General features: G+C 36.1%; 1 protein-coding gene across 1 annotated transcript; it reads left to right on the forward strand.

The window, feature by feature from the left end:
• The first annotated feature begins 6,712 nt into the window (after positions 1–6,712).
• CD2 (CD2 molecule) lies at positions 6,713–18,229 on the forward strand. The gene is made up of 5 exons (XM_026700485.2): positions 6,713–6,853; positions 13,730–14,071; positions 15,170–15,427; positions 15,888–16,016; positions 17,647–18,229. The coding sequence occupies exons 1-5, from the start codon at positions 6,748–6,750 to the stop codon at positions 17,841–17,843; spliced, it is 1,032 nt and encodes a 343-aa protein (XP_026556270.1). The 5' UTR covers positions 6,713–6,747; the 3' UTR covers positions 17,844–18,229.
• Positions 18,230–19,532: the final 1,303 nt, after the last annotated feature.

The following is a 19,532-nucleotide window of genomic DNA, read 5'->3' on the forward strand; positions in this document are numbered from 1 at the left end:
ATAGTGGCAGCAGGTGCACCAGGTCACCGTCAGTATCTTTTTATGGGAAGAGGAACTGCCTATATTCTTGAAAAAGGCTGACCTATGCCCCATTCTGAAAATATAGGGTCTTTCATAACTAAACCCATTCTTCTACTTCAGCATCAATTTTGTAGGACCAATATTTTTCTTAGATCTTAGCCAAGATGTTCTTGCCTTTGTCTAGCTGGTTTTTGATAATTCATGTATGTTTTCATCCACTACCAAAACATAAATGAAGATAATTTTATTGCATGTAGAACTGAATTAGCCATTAGCATCTTGAGCCTATGCAATTTGGTTACCTGACAAAGGGATGAGCAAATGAACTAAAAACTACGATCAAATTGGAGGTCTCTTTTCTTTGTAATGATCTACCTAATATTTTTACTATATATCTTTGACACAGTTATATGGAGATATAATCTCATGGCTCTGGTTAACAGTTTCTGCTTAGCCTTGATCTAAAATCTTAGATCCCAGCAGTTAGGTTAAGTTTTCTAGCTCTGTAGACCTAGCTTGTAAAGGTTCTTAACCTTGTATGCAATGGGTCAGGGCTACCTTCTATTTTCTCATGAAAACTTGTGTTTGTTTTTTTTTAAGCTATAGAAGACAAGAGAGTAGGAGAGATGACATCCATTCTCAGAGGTAGTACACTTCTCATTAAAAAGGCAGGGGATAGAGAAGCATGGAAAATATGAGAAGGCTTCAAAGGATGAAAAGGTAAGAAAGATGATTTGGATGCACTTCAACGAAGACCCAAAGAAGTGGAGAGACAGTGAAAGACTTAGCTTCAAGATAAAGATGACTTCTGTGGGAAGCTGTAGTGAAAGGAAGTCAGTTTCCTAGTTTCCTGTCAACATCGGAATGTTGCTAGTGCTAGTCATGGTATTTAACCGTATATTTTATTTTATTAAATTTATATCCTTTTCCAATCAGAATTGCCTCTTTGTGGTATACGTACTAAAGCCAGAATTAACACATCTATTTATCCTGTAAAACAGGGATGTCAAACTGGATTTCTTTGAGGGCTAGATCAGCATTCTAGTTCTCCTCTGTGGACTGGGGGGCATGGAGTGTGTGTGTGTGTGTGTGTGTGTGTGTGTGTGTGTGAGAGAGAGAGAGAGAGAGAGAGAGAGAGAGAGAGAGAGAGAGAGAGAGAGAGAGAGAGAGATGGGACAGATGCTTCCTGCAGCACTTTGCTGGCCAAAATGGGGCATGGGGGAGAAATGTGCAGCCCTCTGAACCACATTTTTGGTATCTATGGCCTCTTGCAGAACTTTGCTGGCTAAAAATGGGTTATGAGAAGACTCTGTGAGGTCTCCACGTGGCCCATTTTTGGCCTCCCTGGGCTCCAGCAGCACTCTGCCAGCCAAAAATGACTTAAGTTTTTGGTCCATGTTTTGGCTGTGGGGGAGCTGCATGCATCCCCCCATGGACCATTTTGGCCAGCAGAGGCACCGTGGACCAGTCCTTTCATATTTCCAGCCCAGCCCTGTGAACCAGATTTAAACACCCCACACGCCAGATCTGGTCTGTGGGCCTTGAGTTTGACACCCCTAAGGTAAAATGTGCACATATTATGTAGAGACATGATTAACCTTAAAACGATTGAGCAGACTTCATAAATCAAGTATTTTGTTTACCTTTTACTGCTTATCAGAAAGACAGATGAGGAAAGCAGGAAAGACGAACAAAGGAAATCAGTTTAATAAGCTGCTCCTTAACTGCTGTAATTAAATACTGTTTGATTTGCTTTCCATGCCTGCAGATGAAACTGGTATCTGGCCATAAGTTGTTAATAAAAGCAGGAACCTTCCTCCCCCACTAGTGTGGTGTAAATTGAAGCAGATCCCATGAACTCATGAAGCCCCTTTGTACAATCATAGCAGAATTTGCTTCTCTTCCTCTGGGGTTCTCCTGTCCTGCTGTCTTCCTCTATGCTTCTATTTCACTTAGTAGTAGCTTGGGAAACAGCATGAAGGCTGGGAGAAGAGAAACCAACCCAGGAAGCTCAGCTCAGGCAGAGTTTCAAAGTTAAATATTTCCCACTTATATCGCATTGTCCTATTGGTAAATGCAATTTTTAAAACTTCATTGATATTATTCTGAAAGAAGGTGGAAGTAAAGCCACTTGTTATCAACCTTCCCTGATAACAAGTGACACAATCCTTTTCAAGACAAAAGACCTGTTTGGCAATGGAGCACAACTGATGCAACAGGGAAGCAGAATAAGATAAAAGATTATTAAAATTATTTTGTGCTGACTCAGAGATTAATGCATAGGGCTTGAACACAAAATCAGGGAAAGGACCAAAAAGTATGCACTATGTTATTTTCACCTTGTAGAGATAAAAAAAAACTAGCCTTAACAATCTGACTTGACTCCTGTTTTTCTGGGCAGCAAGAAGAAATTGCCCTTGCTGCCTTCTAAGATATTTTTTTTACTTGTTAGAATAGATCACCCAGCCCTGGGTATTCCTTAATGGTTATCCAATCAAGTAATAACAAGTCATGCCTCTGTTTAGCTTCTGGGCCAGATGAGTTGCCCAATTAACAAAGACTAATTATGGGACTGTATAACCTCCAGGAGTTGCTAAACATTGCATTTTAATGTGTGGCCAGTTTTAATGGAGGTTGAGAAGATTCAATGTCCAGTTATTGACCAGCATACTTTTCATCACTTGCTTTGATTGCTTTCTTTCAGTTGTTATGGGTCGATAGTATTAGGATATAATATTTCTGTCTGGGAAAAGCAACCTGGTGGTATACAAGTTACCAAGAATTCTAAGAATTTATTATGCTGAGTATTTTAATTATAAATAGTTTAACATGCATTCAGGAGCTGCATTAACCTTGAGACAGCTGTGCAATTTGACAACATTGCCACCAGGTGACAGCAAAGGGCAAAACTTCAGCATTGGAAGACCTCAGAATGGAGAGGGCATAGTTTTTGCTTGTGCTTCTTTGTTCTCTACCCAAATGTACTTGCTGCAGAAGTGAATTGGAAGGATGGAAGGAGAGAGGGGGAGGGGAGAGAGGGAGAGGGAGGGAGGCAGGGAGAGCTGAAAAATGCCAAGTTGCGGCAAAGCATAATTAAAGTATAAAAAGTTGAAATGATGCCTATTTATAAACATATAACATGTGTAATTTTGTAAATTTAACTAGGAAAAGGTAAATATTGAAGCCTAAATTCAAAGAAGACTTTCTAATTTATAGATCATTTCTGCAGTGACCTTGACTTCTTTAATTCCATTATTATGAATTACATCAGTCATTACTAACTACCACCCTCCTGCAGAGATGCTGCAAATAGCACCACACTTTGGGAAATAATCATTCATTAATAGCTGATATTTTGTGTAAGAAAGACTAATACAAGAAGACCGAATTCAAAACTGACAAGTTTGGAATGCAAGCTGTTCTATCACTTTCAAAATGCTTGCTCCGTTAGAAGCCAGCTTAGAACTTAGTAAATATGGAGCTAGATATTAGCCCTTATTCGTTGTTTTATCCAACCTTTCTGCAAGACCTATTTCAAAGTGAATAATTAAAAAAGAAAACCCATAAAGCAGATGGACTACCAATAAAGAAAATGTAGGGCTTTCCCACACATATGCCTAATTGCAGCATTGATGTTGCCCAGAATAATCTTTCTCTTTTTGGGTCTCCATGACATTGTCTTCATCTTGTTGAAGAATAAGTCAGTTAGGTTGTTTTTAATCATTCTGGTATTAAAGAAGACTTTACCTCTTTATTCCTACACAGCCCAGAGACAACTTCTACTTGTCTAAAATCTGTTTTACTTGCTTGCTTATTATTTAGGCTGGACAGTCAATGGCATGGTGGCCTAGAAGTGAAGATGCTCACCTCCCACTTAGAAGGTTGACAGTTCAATTGCAGGGAATGGCATATGTTTCTATATTAGGGTACAAAGAGAAAATACCTGCTGTGAACTCTGTGTAGGTATCAAGAAGTATTCAGCATTCAGGCAATAAGTGCTCAGTTACATTTTGTCAACTCCACCCCAAATAAAGGGGTTAAAGGAGAAAAAATAAGCTGGAGGGAAGTTAGACTATGCCTGGGAACAGAGCAATATAGGCCGAATAAGGATCAGCAGTGAGGACAGCAATTTCATGCTATTTTAAGGGTTTGCTCACCCAGGTTTGGAGGGACAGCATGCGAAAAAGGCTGCAGACGACAGAGGATTATTTTTTAACAGAAGAGAATCATAAAGTATATTTGGTTTGGAATTGCAACTATTCAGTTACTGGTCTTGTCTATCTTTCAGCCTAACTGTCCTATAAGATTGTTGTAAAGATAAAATGGGGAGAAAGGTGGGGGGGAGGAAGGAAGGAAGAAAATAATACTTATTTCTCATTTGTGTCTTGCCTAAGGCAATGTGTGGCACGCTAGATACTGCTGCATTAGGTGTAACTCTCAGTGTTCCCAAACAGTGTAGCCAATGGGAAAGATGCTGAAATTTGTATTCAGCAGCATTTGAAATGCCACAGACATTATCATTTGCAGGTGCTTTAGCCAAATGTATGAGCCAGTAAAGTAATAACTCATTTCCGTAGCCTAGGATGGCACATAGGATGGACATGCTGCATTGAGAATAGTCTAGGTAACATAGGTTCAGACTGAAAAAGCTAGTTAGATAACTAGCGAAACATTTCAAACTAAAAAGAACAAAGCTCAGTTGCCATGATTCAACTTCCAGACGACCTAGGTAAAATAATTTGCTATTGCAAGGCTGACAGTACTTTTCCATAGAACGTTGTTTTGCCCTTCTTGGAAGAAATGTCCATCTGAGTTCACTTCCAAGTGGGAAGAAAGACACTGGAAACATGGAGACTACTAGGAAGGATGATTTTAATGGTGGACAGGACCACATTGAGGTCCTGGGCAAAAAAGCACATGGATGAGAGAGGGAGAGAGATTTATAACCTCTATTGGGCTTTGAACTTGCTTCCTGTTCCTGTGGCAAGAAAGTATCCTTGGGACCATGCAGGGGTAACTTTGCAGCTTGTCTTGAGTCTCAAGCTTGGTTGAATTTTGTTGGGTGATGCAATATTTCCTGGTGCCATGTGGTGAGATGGGTAGAAGGTTAATCCTATCATGTCCTGATCCCATCACCCTGGTGCTGAAGGGGAAGCAGGGAGCTGCAGGGAGCTGTTTTGTCTTTAAAAATATGTTTCTCCTTTTCTCATCCAGGGAAATATAATATTCTGCCTTTTTAATATTTCCTAGAATATTTCATTTTTCTGGGAGGGGATAGGTGCTAACTTTCTACACCCTGCACTGTACATTTTTTAGAATCTTGATTTGTTTTACATTTCTGATATATTTTATAAAAATAAAAAAGCAACATTCATTTTTGTTTCTGTTAAGCATGTGGAAACAGTATAGTGATTTTTTTTTAACTAGTTTCCTGTTCCTGTAAGTGAAAGACTGTTGAGATTCACAGAACTTGTTGATTTTGAGAACCCTTTTATGGTTATCAAAATAACTTTGCAACTGTGCACTGCATTACTGTGGAGATAAAGCAGAATAGAATGATAACCAGAATGCAGTGACACCTGGATCTTGATAACTACATTTTTAGCTATTTTATCATGCTAATGACTCATGTGTGACTTGTATCTATTAAAACCACAAGCCAGAATATGCAGCTTTTTCATTGGCCAGAGTTACCTATCTGTCTATGGAAATTTTCAGTCATCATTCAGGTCGTGGTTGTCCCAAAAGTGCTTTTTTCTAGAAAAACAAAATCCAGGTGCCATTTGAAAAAGCACCTTTGGAACAATTTGTGCAGTCTAAATGCATACATTTCATGTTATTTCCCATCACTTTTTACCTATCTGTGAAAACTTACAATATTAGGCTAATTGCTACTATCTGTTATTGTCATGGAACACATTATTTCTTATTTCTTCTCCTAGTTTCTGCAGCTCGCTTGGTTTATATATAATTGGGAGAATTGTAAACTATTATCTAAAATGAGTTACTAAAACTGACACTGAGGTTTTAGTAATTCAGTTTGATAAAGGTAACATAAACTTTGAGCTCCTTCATAATATATGGAGAATACAGTGGTAAAAGAAATCAGTTCCATGATGAAGGATTACTAAAGTAACTCTCCAACGCAGTAGAGGATGAATTACACAAAGAATGGAACTCTGTGAATACAAGCTTTTGTTACATAATGCTATTGTCTATAGTAATTCCAAAAACTGTATAGACATGATTGCCAACCTTCCTTTTTAGCAGGATGTTTGTAACTTTGGAAGTAACCTTATGGAGAACTGGATTAAACAGTTTTCCACGGGATATAAATATTGTTTAAGTTATGTTATAATAGTCAGGCAGTTTACAAAGACACAAAACTAGAGACGGTATTCAGCAAGTTCTGACCAGTTCTGGAGAACCGGTAGCAGAAATTTTGAGTAGTTTGGAGAAGTGGCAAATACCACCTCTGACTGGCCTCACCCACATCTTGTTTAATTTTTTTTTGAAATCGTAGAAGAAAACAAAGATTTTGGAAGGAAAGGAAAAAACATCAGTTGTATATTTTTGCAATATCTGCTTATAAAGATACTGATAGCCATTATAAGTGACTCTGCTATTTTCATTTTTAGAGAAAGTGCAGATGGCATGGCTGATGGGAGGAAGGGAGACAGAAAGAGAAAACGGAACAATGTGATTTATGTGTGTCAGATACTGCAGATGGTATCATATGCTCCCTTGTCTCTCTTGATAAATACAGCCTTGAACATGAACTTGGGCAACCCATTTCTAATTAAATTCCTAATGATCTTGTTCAGCTTGGAAGGTGAGTTTAAAAATACATTCTTTGAATTTATTTGCAAATGTGAAGAACTCTTATCGCAAATGTTTTCACTGTAGTAACAAAGTTATTACAGTTTAATATTTTTTAAAATAAAAATTTTGAAAGTGAACGAACAGCATTCAGGGGCTAAGATTTTGGACTTAGAGGTATCAGTGAAAAGTTAGTGAATGTCCTTAAGCTAGTCTTTGAGACATTGGACTTTGAGAAAAAGATTGGTCCAAAACCTTCCAGTTAGTTCCTGCAACTGAGAGTGGACTAAAACCTGGGTTCTCCTAGTCCGTCTAACATCTTAATCACTATTCTAGACTGACAGCTATTAAGATTGGAAATGAGTCTCCTAGGATTTAGTAGAGTTTGGGTTTTGTACAATTTTATTGATGTTTATAAAAGTCAGCTATAGACATTCTAGAAGTTATGGAACATATGATGCAATATTGTGAATACTTGATTATACCCAGCAGTTTAATACAAACATTTACAAAAAGGTTATCGGAGCAAAATAGTAATGTAATGCAAACACTGAAAAACAACAAACCTGAAATAGTTTAGAATCAGCTGAATTGCTTTCTTAAAAATTATATTTGTAATACGCAATAAAAACGGAACACTTCCATCAAAATTTCAGTTGATACTCTTTTCAGATAGGCTTTTATTATTTGGAAAATATGAAACTATATACACATTAAACGATATACATAAACTATAAAATACCATACTGAACCTCATTTGAAATAAAATAGAATCCATTTATTTACCATCTTTACTGTCAAATTAAGTTGATTTTTCTATAGCAAAAGCCCTGAAATGTAGCTTTTATAGTCTTCCTAAATATTAGAAAGGTTATCTTGCAAGCTATTCCTGAATGTGAAGCCCTTTCCCTCCTTTTGGTTATATATACCCATAATGCTCCTTCCCAACTGGCCTATACTGGGTGGGTAGATTCTACCTGTCGCTAACAGTCCCAAGATAAATAGGATTGAACCAAAAACAAATTACATTTATCTACAGCAACATTATTATATTGAACTGTTGAAGTTGGGAATAATGTTTGAGAAAATGTTGAATGTGAAATATTTGGTGATGACCTTTCAGACTACCCTTACGCAGTGCAATGAAAAATATAACTGCCATTCAGAATTTTATCAGCAAAACAAATCAGGAGTCCCAAAGGTGCTTTTTCAAAAGGTAATTGGACATTCTTTGAAGATGTTTCACTTCTCATCCAAGAAGTTTCTTCAGTTCTGACTTGGTTGCTGGAGAATGGAAGGATTTACATTTTTTGCAGACATTCTTTTGAGAGTCGTTGAGACCACTCTGAAGTTGATCTGTGTCTTCAGGGTCACTTGGGTAATACAAATGGTATGGAGCCTTCTTGGAACTGCTGAAAAGACTATGTTGCAGAGCTGTGCTTTGTGCAGGATGTTTTCTGCCTCATGTCTCTTCACCATTGAAAACCAGAAAGTCCAGTTGCCTTGAAAAAGGACTTTTGGGATATCCATGACCAGGATGATGGAGAATTTCCATGGACAAATTAGGAGAGTTGTTCTCTTTCTAATGAAAAACACTACAGACTTCACTTTAACTTAAAAAAAAAACTTCTTCCCAAATGTGATACCTTTCAGATGTTTTATAATTTAAAATAAGATATTAATGGATTGAAAATCCAGTGCATCTGATTGGCAGTAAGCTGAGAAAAGCTACCTTAACTCTTTGGCAGCCAAACAACAATAGCACTTAGACTTATATACCGATTCACAGTGCTTTACAGCCCTCTCTAGGCAGTTTACAGAGTCAGCATATTGCCCCCAACAATCTGAGTCCTAACTATTAGGTGCTAATATTGTAGTCTCTTGACTAATTGTGCCATCGCCATACTCTAAATAAATAAATAAGCTGCCTTAAATCTCTGGGCAACAAACTATTAACATGAGAAAGAAGAAATCTTTTTAATATGCTTCTGCAGTCAAAAGTGTTCTTTTCATTTCCAAATGTCACTTTTTAATTGTAAATCATGTGGGGAAAAATTTACAGTTTAGTAGAAACCAGTTTGTGCGAGTTGGAAGAAAAGTTTCCAAATTCACCTGCTTGAATACAGATTCCGCACAGGGCTGTGTCTTGAGTCTTCTATTGTTCACCTTGATGACCCACAACGTCTGTGCCAAACCTTCTACAAATCATATTGTGAAGTATGTGAATGACATGGCAGTGGTGGGTCTTATCTGGGACGACAATCAAGATGCTTTTAGAGGTGAAGGCTCTGGTGGACTGGTGTAATAAAAGTAACCTGCTTCTAAATGTTAATAAAACAAAGGAGGTAATTGTAGATTTTAGAAAGAGCCAGCATAGTCATACTCCACTCAGTATCAAGGATGCAGCTGTAGAGGTGGTCATCAGTATTAAGTATCTGGGGGTGCAGATAACTTAACAATCTGAACTGGTCTCTCCACACATTGTTAGTGAAAGGTGCAAACCAGCACCTGTATTTCCTGCATTGGATGAGGTGAGCACATCTTTCTTCTTCTGACCGGGCCACTTTTACAGAGGCCCAAATGAGAGTATTTCCACAAATTGCATCACTGTTTGGTTTGGTGGCAGCAGTGCTTCAGATAGAAAGTCCATACAGAGACTGGTAAGGACAGCCGAGAAGATGATAGGAAGCTCACTTCCTATTATTCAGGATACTGCTTGTAAGCGTTATGTGCTTAGAGCTCAAAGCATTGTTAGAGACCGCACACATGCACTTTATGGTCTGTTTCTGTTGCTCCCTTCTGGGAAGAGATTTTGAAGTATTTCTAGCAGGACTATTGATTCTGTAACAAATGTAAATCTGTCTGTAAACTCACATGTACATACATACATCCGAACTAGATTGTGTTGTTTCTCTGTGTCATATATTATATGTGGATATATATACATAATTTTGTATTTATTTATTTGTCATGTTTATGTAGTGTATATTGGAGGTGGTAACCCTTTGAGAGCTGTATGCAACGAAATTTCATTTTAATGCATGCCAATTAGTGTACATTCAAAGTGACAATAAATTTATTATTCTATTCTATTCTATTCTATTCTATTCTATTCTGTTCTGTTCTGTTCTGTTCTGTTCTGCTCTGCTCTGCTCTGCTCTGCTCTGCTCTGCTCTATTCCATTCCATTCCATTCCATTCCATTCCATTCCATTCCATTCCATTCCATTCCATTCTAATAAACATATTCATATAGGTCTAATTATCTTTCTGTTTCATTCAGTTTATCACAATTAGGACTGAATGGAATGCATGCATTATTAACTTTCCTTCTTCTTGTCATCTTAATCTAATTGGAGACTCACAATTTAAATTAAAGAACATAGCTCAGAATAGGCAGTTTTCTCAATGAAGAGAAATAAGAAATAGATTACTTCAAGGACCTGTGTTTAGACATTTTTAATTTGTTCATAAAAATTAAGGGTAAGCAGTTTGTAGACAATACTAAAATTTTCAGGATGATAAAAAACATAGTCATGAAAAGGATTTTATTAAATTGGATGAATACTCAACTAAATGGCAATTTCAACATTTGGGAGAAATGGAAAGTTAGACTAAAAGAGGCCTATTTTTACATCCCTCAAAGCATTTGTAATGATTTTGGGGGCTTTGTGAAATGTCTATGAGAATAAAGATAGTCTGTGCTTATGACTGGTTGCTAGGTAACTGTTGAAAGTTACAGCAGATCCAAAATGCTACTTACCCTCAGGGTCAAAACCCTGATGTCTGGGGCCCTGCCATGGTCACATGACTGCATTTTAAATGCTTGTTAACCTTCTGCATTTATGATTATTTGCAGTACCCCATGATCACATGACTGCAATTTGGGGCATTTTCGACAGAAACTGGTGTTTATTTTTGGTTTCTGGCAAAATCCCTCCCCATAGCGAACAATGGATTTACTTAATGACTGTGTATTCAGTTATCAACTGTGACATTTGCTTTGCGACCACCGTGTTTGCTTGATCACAGCCACAAAAATATCATAAAATCATACCTGATCCCTTGGTGACCCACTTTATAACTGTTACAACTTATGATTGAAATTGTGGACTCAATTCTTGTTGTGACTACCTGTATTCTAGTTTTTCAATATAATTCTTCCCACAGAAATTCCTTTAGTCAAATAAAATAATATATCCATGGAAATAACTGAAATCTACAGGGAACAAAAAATTTAGAAAGAGTCCAGTTTTCTATAGCATATATTTGTTCGTTTGTTTTTTTGTTTATGTGGTCATCCAACTCACACATGATGACTCCAGGTATATACAGCAATAAAAATGCCACAATTTAAAACGTTTGCCATCCCCTGAGGCTATGAACACCATCAAACGAGCCACTTGATCAATCGGAACCATTTTTGGATTCCCAGAAACATGTCTTCAGGGCCTTTGAAAAAGTGACAATCTTACCTGCATTTCTTATGTACACTTTTCCATCACTTTTGGTTTATTAAGGCAAGCGTGTCCTATGTATTGGCCATATGAGATAAACCAGTTAGGGATGACAACCAGATAACATAGTTCTACTTTATTATAAAGCTACACTAAAATTTTGCAAGTCTGAAAGTACAATCTTCACCCCTGTCTCCTTTACAGCCTGAGAAACTAGTGAGGGTCTCTTCTGAACTTCTTGCTCTGACCAGCATCCAGTTATGAGCTATGCCGCCTCTTGTTTGATTATTCCTTTGGTAGCATCTCTTTGTCATCTCACAAGGTCATGTTCTCTGTGTCCAGAATCCCAGAAGCATTTGTCTTTCTGGGCAGGGAATTCTCCTGTTTCAGCCTTCACAGTAAGCTATGTTTGCATAATATTGTGCCAGAGTATAGGCCATCCAATGGTTAGGTATGTCAGTATTAATTAAATATGTCATAAGGAAGACAGAATACCTGTTGGATTCACTGGCAATAAAGGTTGGGGGCCTGGCTAGGTCCAATTATTGGGCTGATCATATGCTGAGTAGACAACCTAGACAGAAAGCCAAAGATGAGATTTTAGTTGCCACTGCCTTTTTCATGTGAATTAAAGTAGTTAATGGAGCAAAGCTAAAGGGAAAATGAAAAATTTGAATCTATAGTTGAGTATGATCACTTACATTCTAGCCTCCATTTTCATGAGGCCTGTCTCTAGTCTTGGGGTGCTATAAGATACACATTTTGGGACTTAAAGGGTCAATATTTTTAAAAAAACGGATTAAACATCTAATGGTGTAGAATTGGAAATGGGACTCAGCTGGGCACCATAAAGAAGTTGTGCTATTGGCTCAGTTTTGAATAGTTTGAATGTTGCAGATATATAGTGGCTTCCTCTTGTCTTGAAATTCAAGGATGGCAGATGAATGCCTCTGTGCATTTTCAACAACATAGTTTCCATAAGGTTTCCTACTATTGGTAGAAAGAAGGATTACCCCAGGTATTTGAAACAGGATGCCTGGTCAGTCTTGTGACAAGGTTCTTGGGCCTTTTGGCAAATGCCATGATTTTGGGTTTCTGATAATTGAGTACTAATTAGTCTTCCTTGCAATACCATGTTAGTATTCTCAATGCCCCCCTAGGGCAATAGGTGTTTTTGAATCATCTGCATTATCAGCACAGAGTAAAACAGAGAAATGTCATCCAGTTTGGGGGCTGGAAAGTTTGTATTGAGATCTCTCATCCATACAGCCTTGCTTGACACCTTTCTCATTTCAATGTGGTCCTAGGAATTAAATTTATCATTCTAAATCCTAATACTTCCTTTAAAAGTCAGCTGAATGACTTTGGCCAATCACTCTCTTCAAACCTTGGGATAAAGACTAATCCCCAAAATGTCACCAATAAAACTGCAAGGACTTATTTGCATAGTCACCAGGAATCAAAAGTGACTTGAATTCATCATATATATTTTTTACAAAATAGTAGAATTTTTCAAAGTCAGTGTATTATATGTTCAGTTTATGCATGTTTAAAATTAAACAAAAGGAAAATTGAAACAATGGGGATTTTAAACATCCAATCCCCCTATTTAAACCAACATCTAATATGGCAAACAATTAAAAATGGGGTTAGATATGATTGATATTTGGATGGAGACCATCAGAAATCTCAGAGCAATAAACTAGCTTGGAAAGTTAAAGAAAACATTCTGAAAAAGACATCAAACTGTTTCTGTATAGTTGCCAGAGAAAACAACTTGGGTATACTTAAACATTTGTCATTTATTCAATGAAGATGTTATCTTTAACTGTGTATATATGTGTGAGTAAAAGGGAAGTTGGTCTGGATAAGTTAATTTTTTTTTAAAGTAAAGTTCTATTGTGCATATGCATGCTAACACAGGAACATAAGAAACAATGGATGGCAACTAACCAAAGAGAGAAACAATTTAAAACTAATGAGAGATTTCCTAACGGTTAGAACAATCAATCAGTTTTTAGAACTTATGGATGCTCCGACACTGGAGGTTTTAAAGAAGATATAAGATAATAACATGAAATGGTATAGGGTGTCTTGCTTGAGCAGGGGCTTGGATTAGAAGACCTGCAAAATCAATCCCAATTTTGTTATTCTGTTATAACAGGCTGTTCTGAATTGTCCCCAAAATACAAAACACCACTGATTTTAATATAATTGCTTCTGTAGGGACCAAACACTTCCTATACTTACCATTGTTATATATACGAACTACTTTAAATCAAGGCAGTGTGTTTAACACTGATGTTAATTTCTTTGGAAGATGAAACCCTGTATATTATAAGATATGCAGGAAACTGATAAAATTTAAAAAGCAGTAAGCACATATTTTTCCATTTATAATCTAAAGAACAAAATTTGTACATTTTTTTGTAGGTCCTGTGTCCATGAATGACAAGATTCACGGTGGTTCTGTGTCCATGAATGACAAGATTCACGGTCATACAGGAAACCAAATTATTCTTTCTGCACCCAAACACAGTACCAAACCATTTTATTTAATATGGACTAAGAACTCTACATTTATTGCAGATTATTCAGATAATAGTATTACATTATCAACAAAACAACCAGAACCAAACAAATACTACTTATTTCTTAATGGAAGTCTGAAAATAAATAAATTGAAGAAAATGGATGCTGGAAATTATGAAGTAGAGGCATATAATGAAACTGGCAAGCATTTATTTCGTGGATTAATTACATTGCAAGTTGATGGTGAGTTTTTGAATACCAAACTACCCTTTATCAACCTGTGAGCATCTTTGTTTTACTTCTTTTCTCCTTCATATTGGCACTTTGGATTGGCCATAGTTGCATTTCTGTGGGCAGTGATATTCCCATACGGTCTTTACTGTAAATTTTTAAAAATTGATCAGCATTAATAAGAGAGACAACCCTCAGGAAATAATGTCTTAAATGCCCAAGTCTCTAACAAATACCAATAGATTGAAATGAGCTAAGAAAACTTGACTGCTACTGGAAAATATTCAACACTGACATAACATGATGCCATAGTTAGTAGGCAAGTGCCTGCAATTTGTGTGTGGGGGAAGCATTTCCCCCCCATAGGATCAGAAATGTTGCTGTACTGATAACAGTTTCTTGAAACCCTAAAATGACATTTCCTAACAGTCTCATATTGTTGTTAGATGTTGTATGGGACCAGAAAGTATGGAACATCATAAAGCAGGGGTAGGAAATCTGTGGCCTTCTAGAAGTTGTTGAATAACAACTTCCAGCAGTTCCAGACAGCTTGGCAAACAGAGAAGCCAAGCTTTGTAGTTTAGCAACATCTGGAGAACCATCCATTTCCCATCCCTACCTTGGGGTAAAAAATAATCTTTCAGCCCACTACATGCATGCAATCCAAAACAAAGAATTAAAACAATGCATAATCTTGCTGCGGAATGTCAGTCAAAAGGATATAATAAGCAAAATATTGTTCTACGCTGGGACAACAGTGAAAAATAAAAGATTAAAATTCCTCAAGCATGATTATAATACTTAGACTTATATATTGCCACATTATAGCACTCTGAATGATTTGCCGGCAACAATCTGGGTCCTCATTTTACTGACCTCGGAAAGATCGAAAGCTGAGTCAACCTTGAGTCAGCCAGGATCGAACTTCTGGCTATAGGCACAGTTAGCCTGAAATACTGCTTATGCCACTAAGCCACCAAGGCTCTGCATGGAAATAGTAGTTGAAAAGATAAAGATTTAATTCTTTATTATCCAATTCTTAGATTTAAAATGTTTTTTAAATAATGGTGTATTTAAATCATTTAGCACAGCATATTTCTTTTCTTTCAGAGCTTCAACCAAAACTCAATGAACTTTGTCCTCAAAAAACATTGACATGCGAGGTGAAATATTCTGAGAAACCAAAACCCAGATTTAAATTGTTTCAAGATACTAAAGAAATGGAAACCCTTGAACCACCAGTATATGACAATGCAACATGGAAGTTGACATTGCAATTAAAAGTCCATTCTGGAAAATTCAGATGTGAGATTGATGTTAATTCTGAGAAGTATCATATCGAGAAACAAATAACATGTCCAGGAGAAGGTATTAACTTAACTTCATAACACACTTCTGAATGCTAGACTGTATCACCTGGAATATTAAATATATAAACCATAATACAGTTTATTTAGTTTCTGGCTTAATGTTCAGACTGAGTGGTTTGCAAGTTGTAATTTTTAACATGAATCAAATCAATTGTGACCACATTTCTAAATCTATTTAGTACCTGTAATTGTGACAGAGCCAATCTGTTGCATTACTAAATGTTAAATGAAATTGTGGTTTGATTGTTTATGCCAACTGTGAAATATTCAAGAAACCATTTTTAAGGAAGCCATGAATAAATGCTTTGTATTTTTCCTTTATTTTTATTATGTCAGGCAGAAAAAATAATTGACTTTTTTCTGTTTTGTATATGCTCACTTTCCTTCTCTATGTGCATGCATATATATGTATAAGTACACACATACAATATTTTCTTATGAGTTTTTCTGTGTTTCAGATTTAGTTGATTTAGGAACTATGTTCATTTTCCTGATTATTATGGGAAGTGTAGTCACATCAATCATCTTTTTGGCTCTGATTGTTTACTGCATCAGGAGGAAGAAAGCAAAAAGATGTAAAAGGGAAGGTAAGCCAGGCATTCTTTCCATTTAAAATCAAACAAATATTTCTCTTTCAAACAACCAAGCATGCTAAATCTATTAGTCACTATGAAATATATATGGTCTAAATCAATTTCTAGATATATTTTAATAAAAATTAAAGTTCAGGTCTGGCTCATGGAGGAAGGGAAGAAAGGAAACACGGACAAAATACAGCATTTTACTTAAATTTTACCAAAAGCCTGATTTTTGTAAAAGTGTGTGGGGTTTTTTTGCTTTGCTTTTCACCCTGGTTTCTACATTAAAAATAAAATAATATGTTATTTTGATTGCAAATTGAATTGGTTTGTCAAAGATGAAACTCATTAAAGTGGATGCATGATTTTTTCCCTCCTGCTAAGCAATTTTTTAAAAAAAATCTCATTGAGTCGTAAATACTCTGTCATGGGACATGTTTGAAAGATTAGCGAAGAGTAGATAAAAACTAGATGTGATTTTGTTAAATTAACCTTTAAACAGTATTAAACTTGGGTTAGTATGATTATGTTTAAATTTGTCTTGTCAAACAATAAAATTTACTATTGTCCTTTTTTCTGTCATAAACTTCACAATTCTGTTCTGGCTTCTAATTAGTGGGTAGATACTAGTAGAAAATTTCTTCAGTCTCTGAGGCAATACAGTATGGTATTTCTCCCTGTCTTCACTGAGCAGGAGATCCCAACAAAATCTACTCTGTCAGCTTCCTTGGGTACTTTTGGCAATCCCCACTACTCCAACAGGAAGATAAAGGTTGAGAGTCTTTCAGAATTATTCCCATTAATTGACTTTTTATTCTTTGGATTACAGATGACTTTCTTGTTCCTCAAATTCTTTAGTTTGCCTTTAAGGAATAGGAGCAATCCTCTGATTGGACTCTATGGCTTCTGACTAATCTTGGTAGTCTGCCTTTTATATTGTATATTGTTTTATTTTATCTGATTTAATTACATATATTTTGTTAGTAAGATTTAGGATCCAGTTTATTTAATTTTTTTACGAGAAAGGCCTTTTTTGTATTTTACAATTTCTATAGAGATGTGCTACATAAGATTTTTGTGCAGTACATCTATTTTGTACTTTTGTATATTTCAATTAATTGATATTCTTTATTTCTGATCCATGTTTACTTTTTAAAGTGGATGATGATGATGATCATGATTTACCCAAGGCTTTCCAAGGCTCTGTGTTCTGAAATAAGTTTTTTTTTTTTAAAAAAAAGTGATATCAAGTAGGGGTCACTGGAGATGATTAGAAACAAAAGGCAGTCAAGTGATAATCAAGGCATCATGCAGATTTCCCCAACCAACAGCCCCCAAATATATTGGATTACAACTCTTCATTTTAATGCTGGCTATTGTAAGCATGGTAATGCTTACCAATTTGGGGAGGGGAGACTTAGACCTTGGTGCTGGATTGGAATCTTTGATATGGCAAGCTCTTTATTTCTGAGACTTCGTCCAGGTTTGAATTAGTATTGGAAATTGAGTACTTGACCATAATCTATGCTACTGTACCCTTGTGATATTCTGCATAAAATTCAGAGCTGATTTTGTACTGCTGCTCTTCAGTTAGGTCAATCAGTATTACTTAGTTTTAATTTGTTTCTCCTTATTGCAGCTGAGGAATATGCCCTGAAAATCCAGATTAATAATCACCTGCAAAAAAGGAAACTCCCTGAGGTTCCTCTTTCTTCTGGCTCTAATCCATCACCTCAAAAAAACAACCCATCTCCTTCTCAACTGCAACAACAGATTGGTCCCTCCAAATCATGCTCTCATCCGAAACCACCCAGGCGCATAAAAGAAAGACCTTAAGTATTTTTGTGTTGCGTACTTATCTCAGAGGAAATACTTTTGCTTTCCATATTAGCATTGCAGTGTCTGTAAACTTATGGTTAGCCAAACTCTGAGCAGGCTTAAAGTGTGACTGTTGGCAAACAGATTAGAAACAAAACTAGAAAATCAGAAGATTCAGAGTAACTTATTATTCCCACACAAAACTTCATGACTAGGGAGGCTTTGGCTTGTTTTAATGATTGTATGATTGCTGTCGTTTTCAAGCAATTTAAGTATTTTCTTATATGACATTGTTCTATATGTATATTTCCTATACTATATATTTGTAGTTTTGCACTATATTTTTGTAATACATACACAGAGAATGGCATTTAAAGCAATAAAAATTTGAAATTTGTTCCATATTTGTTCTATTTCAAATTTCTGCAAGAAATTTGTTCTATATTTGCATTGTTCTATATTGATATTTTCTATACTATATCTTTGTAGTTTTGCACTATATTTTTGTAATAGATACATAGAGAACTGCAATTAAAGCAATAAAGAGAAGAAACTTGAATGGAAATATGACCAGAAGATTAAAAAGGGGGTAGGGGATCAAAAAGACAGTCAAGTTAGAAAGTGACAAGTGGAATGGGAGAAATAAGAAAAGAAATACAGAAAAATGACTTCCAATTTTATTTGTATCTATGTGGAAGAACATTGATGTTTGTGTAGGAATGTGAATATTTTTTAAAAAAGAATTATCTGCTTTTTTCATTACAAAAATAAAACGATTGTCCCATTTCCAGGGCGGTAATGTGAAGAAATTCGAAAGTTCACCTCCGGATCAGAGTTATATCTAAACCATAAAAACTACCTAATATCAGTTATAATTGCCAAACAAGCCAGATTCAAACTTCAGGTAAAAAAGATGGTTATTTCTAATAAAGATAAATAAGATTCACAGTTTGTGTTTTATATTTTACATGAAGCTATAGTCAATGAAAAATAGAAGCGCAGACTCTCAGCCACTTTGCAACTGCACAGGAAGGGAGGCAGAGAGAAACAAGTATAAGAGACACTGTCAGTCTTACTCTTTGTACACTAAACTATAGCTTAGCACAGCTATGGTGCTTGATGAAAGCCATTTCTGCAGGGGTGCAGTCAGCAGGGGTGCTCCCCATCTCTGCCTTTCCCATGAGTTTATTGATCAACTTGGGGGGTATCACCAAGCCCTTTATCAGGAAATCCTTGGGAATCCCATGTTTGTCCATGGGAACCCTGTGATCTGAAGCATGATGAATGGAGTACAGGAGACAAGCCACTTGTGCAAATGTCACTGTTCGTGAAATTAATGGTGGGAATGGAAACTCTTGCTCGTATTCTTGCTCTTATTGTGAGTTTTGCTCAATTTATACATTTCACTCTCTGTATTCATAGTTTGTCTTCTAGGGATACTCAGTCAAAAGAATCTTCAATTAGAATCTTAGAGGAGCAGGATAAAAATAAAATAAATAGTATTAAGAAGAGTATGGAACAAAAGACAATTGCAAAATATATTTATTTCAAACATTCAATTCCTGTTTTTCAACTTGAAAAGCAGTTGGAGTAGGATGATAATTTGAAAGAGAATTAAACATGCAGCTAGTATTAAACAAACAATAGCAGTTTATCAGAAAGATGATAAAGGAAGCATTTTCACTCTGACTCTCTGAGCTTCTTAGT

This window comes from Pseudonaja textilis, chromosome 7 (assembly GCF_049901715.1).
Source record: "Pseudonaja textilis isolate UNSWEBS1 chromosome 7, rPseTex1.2, whole genome shotgun sequence".
NCBI classification, from domain to species: domain Eukaryota; kingdom Metazoa; phylum Chordata; class Lepidosauria; order Squamata; family Elapidae; genus Pseudonaja; species Pseudonaja textilis.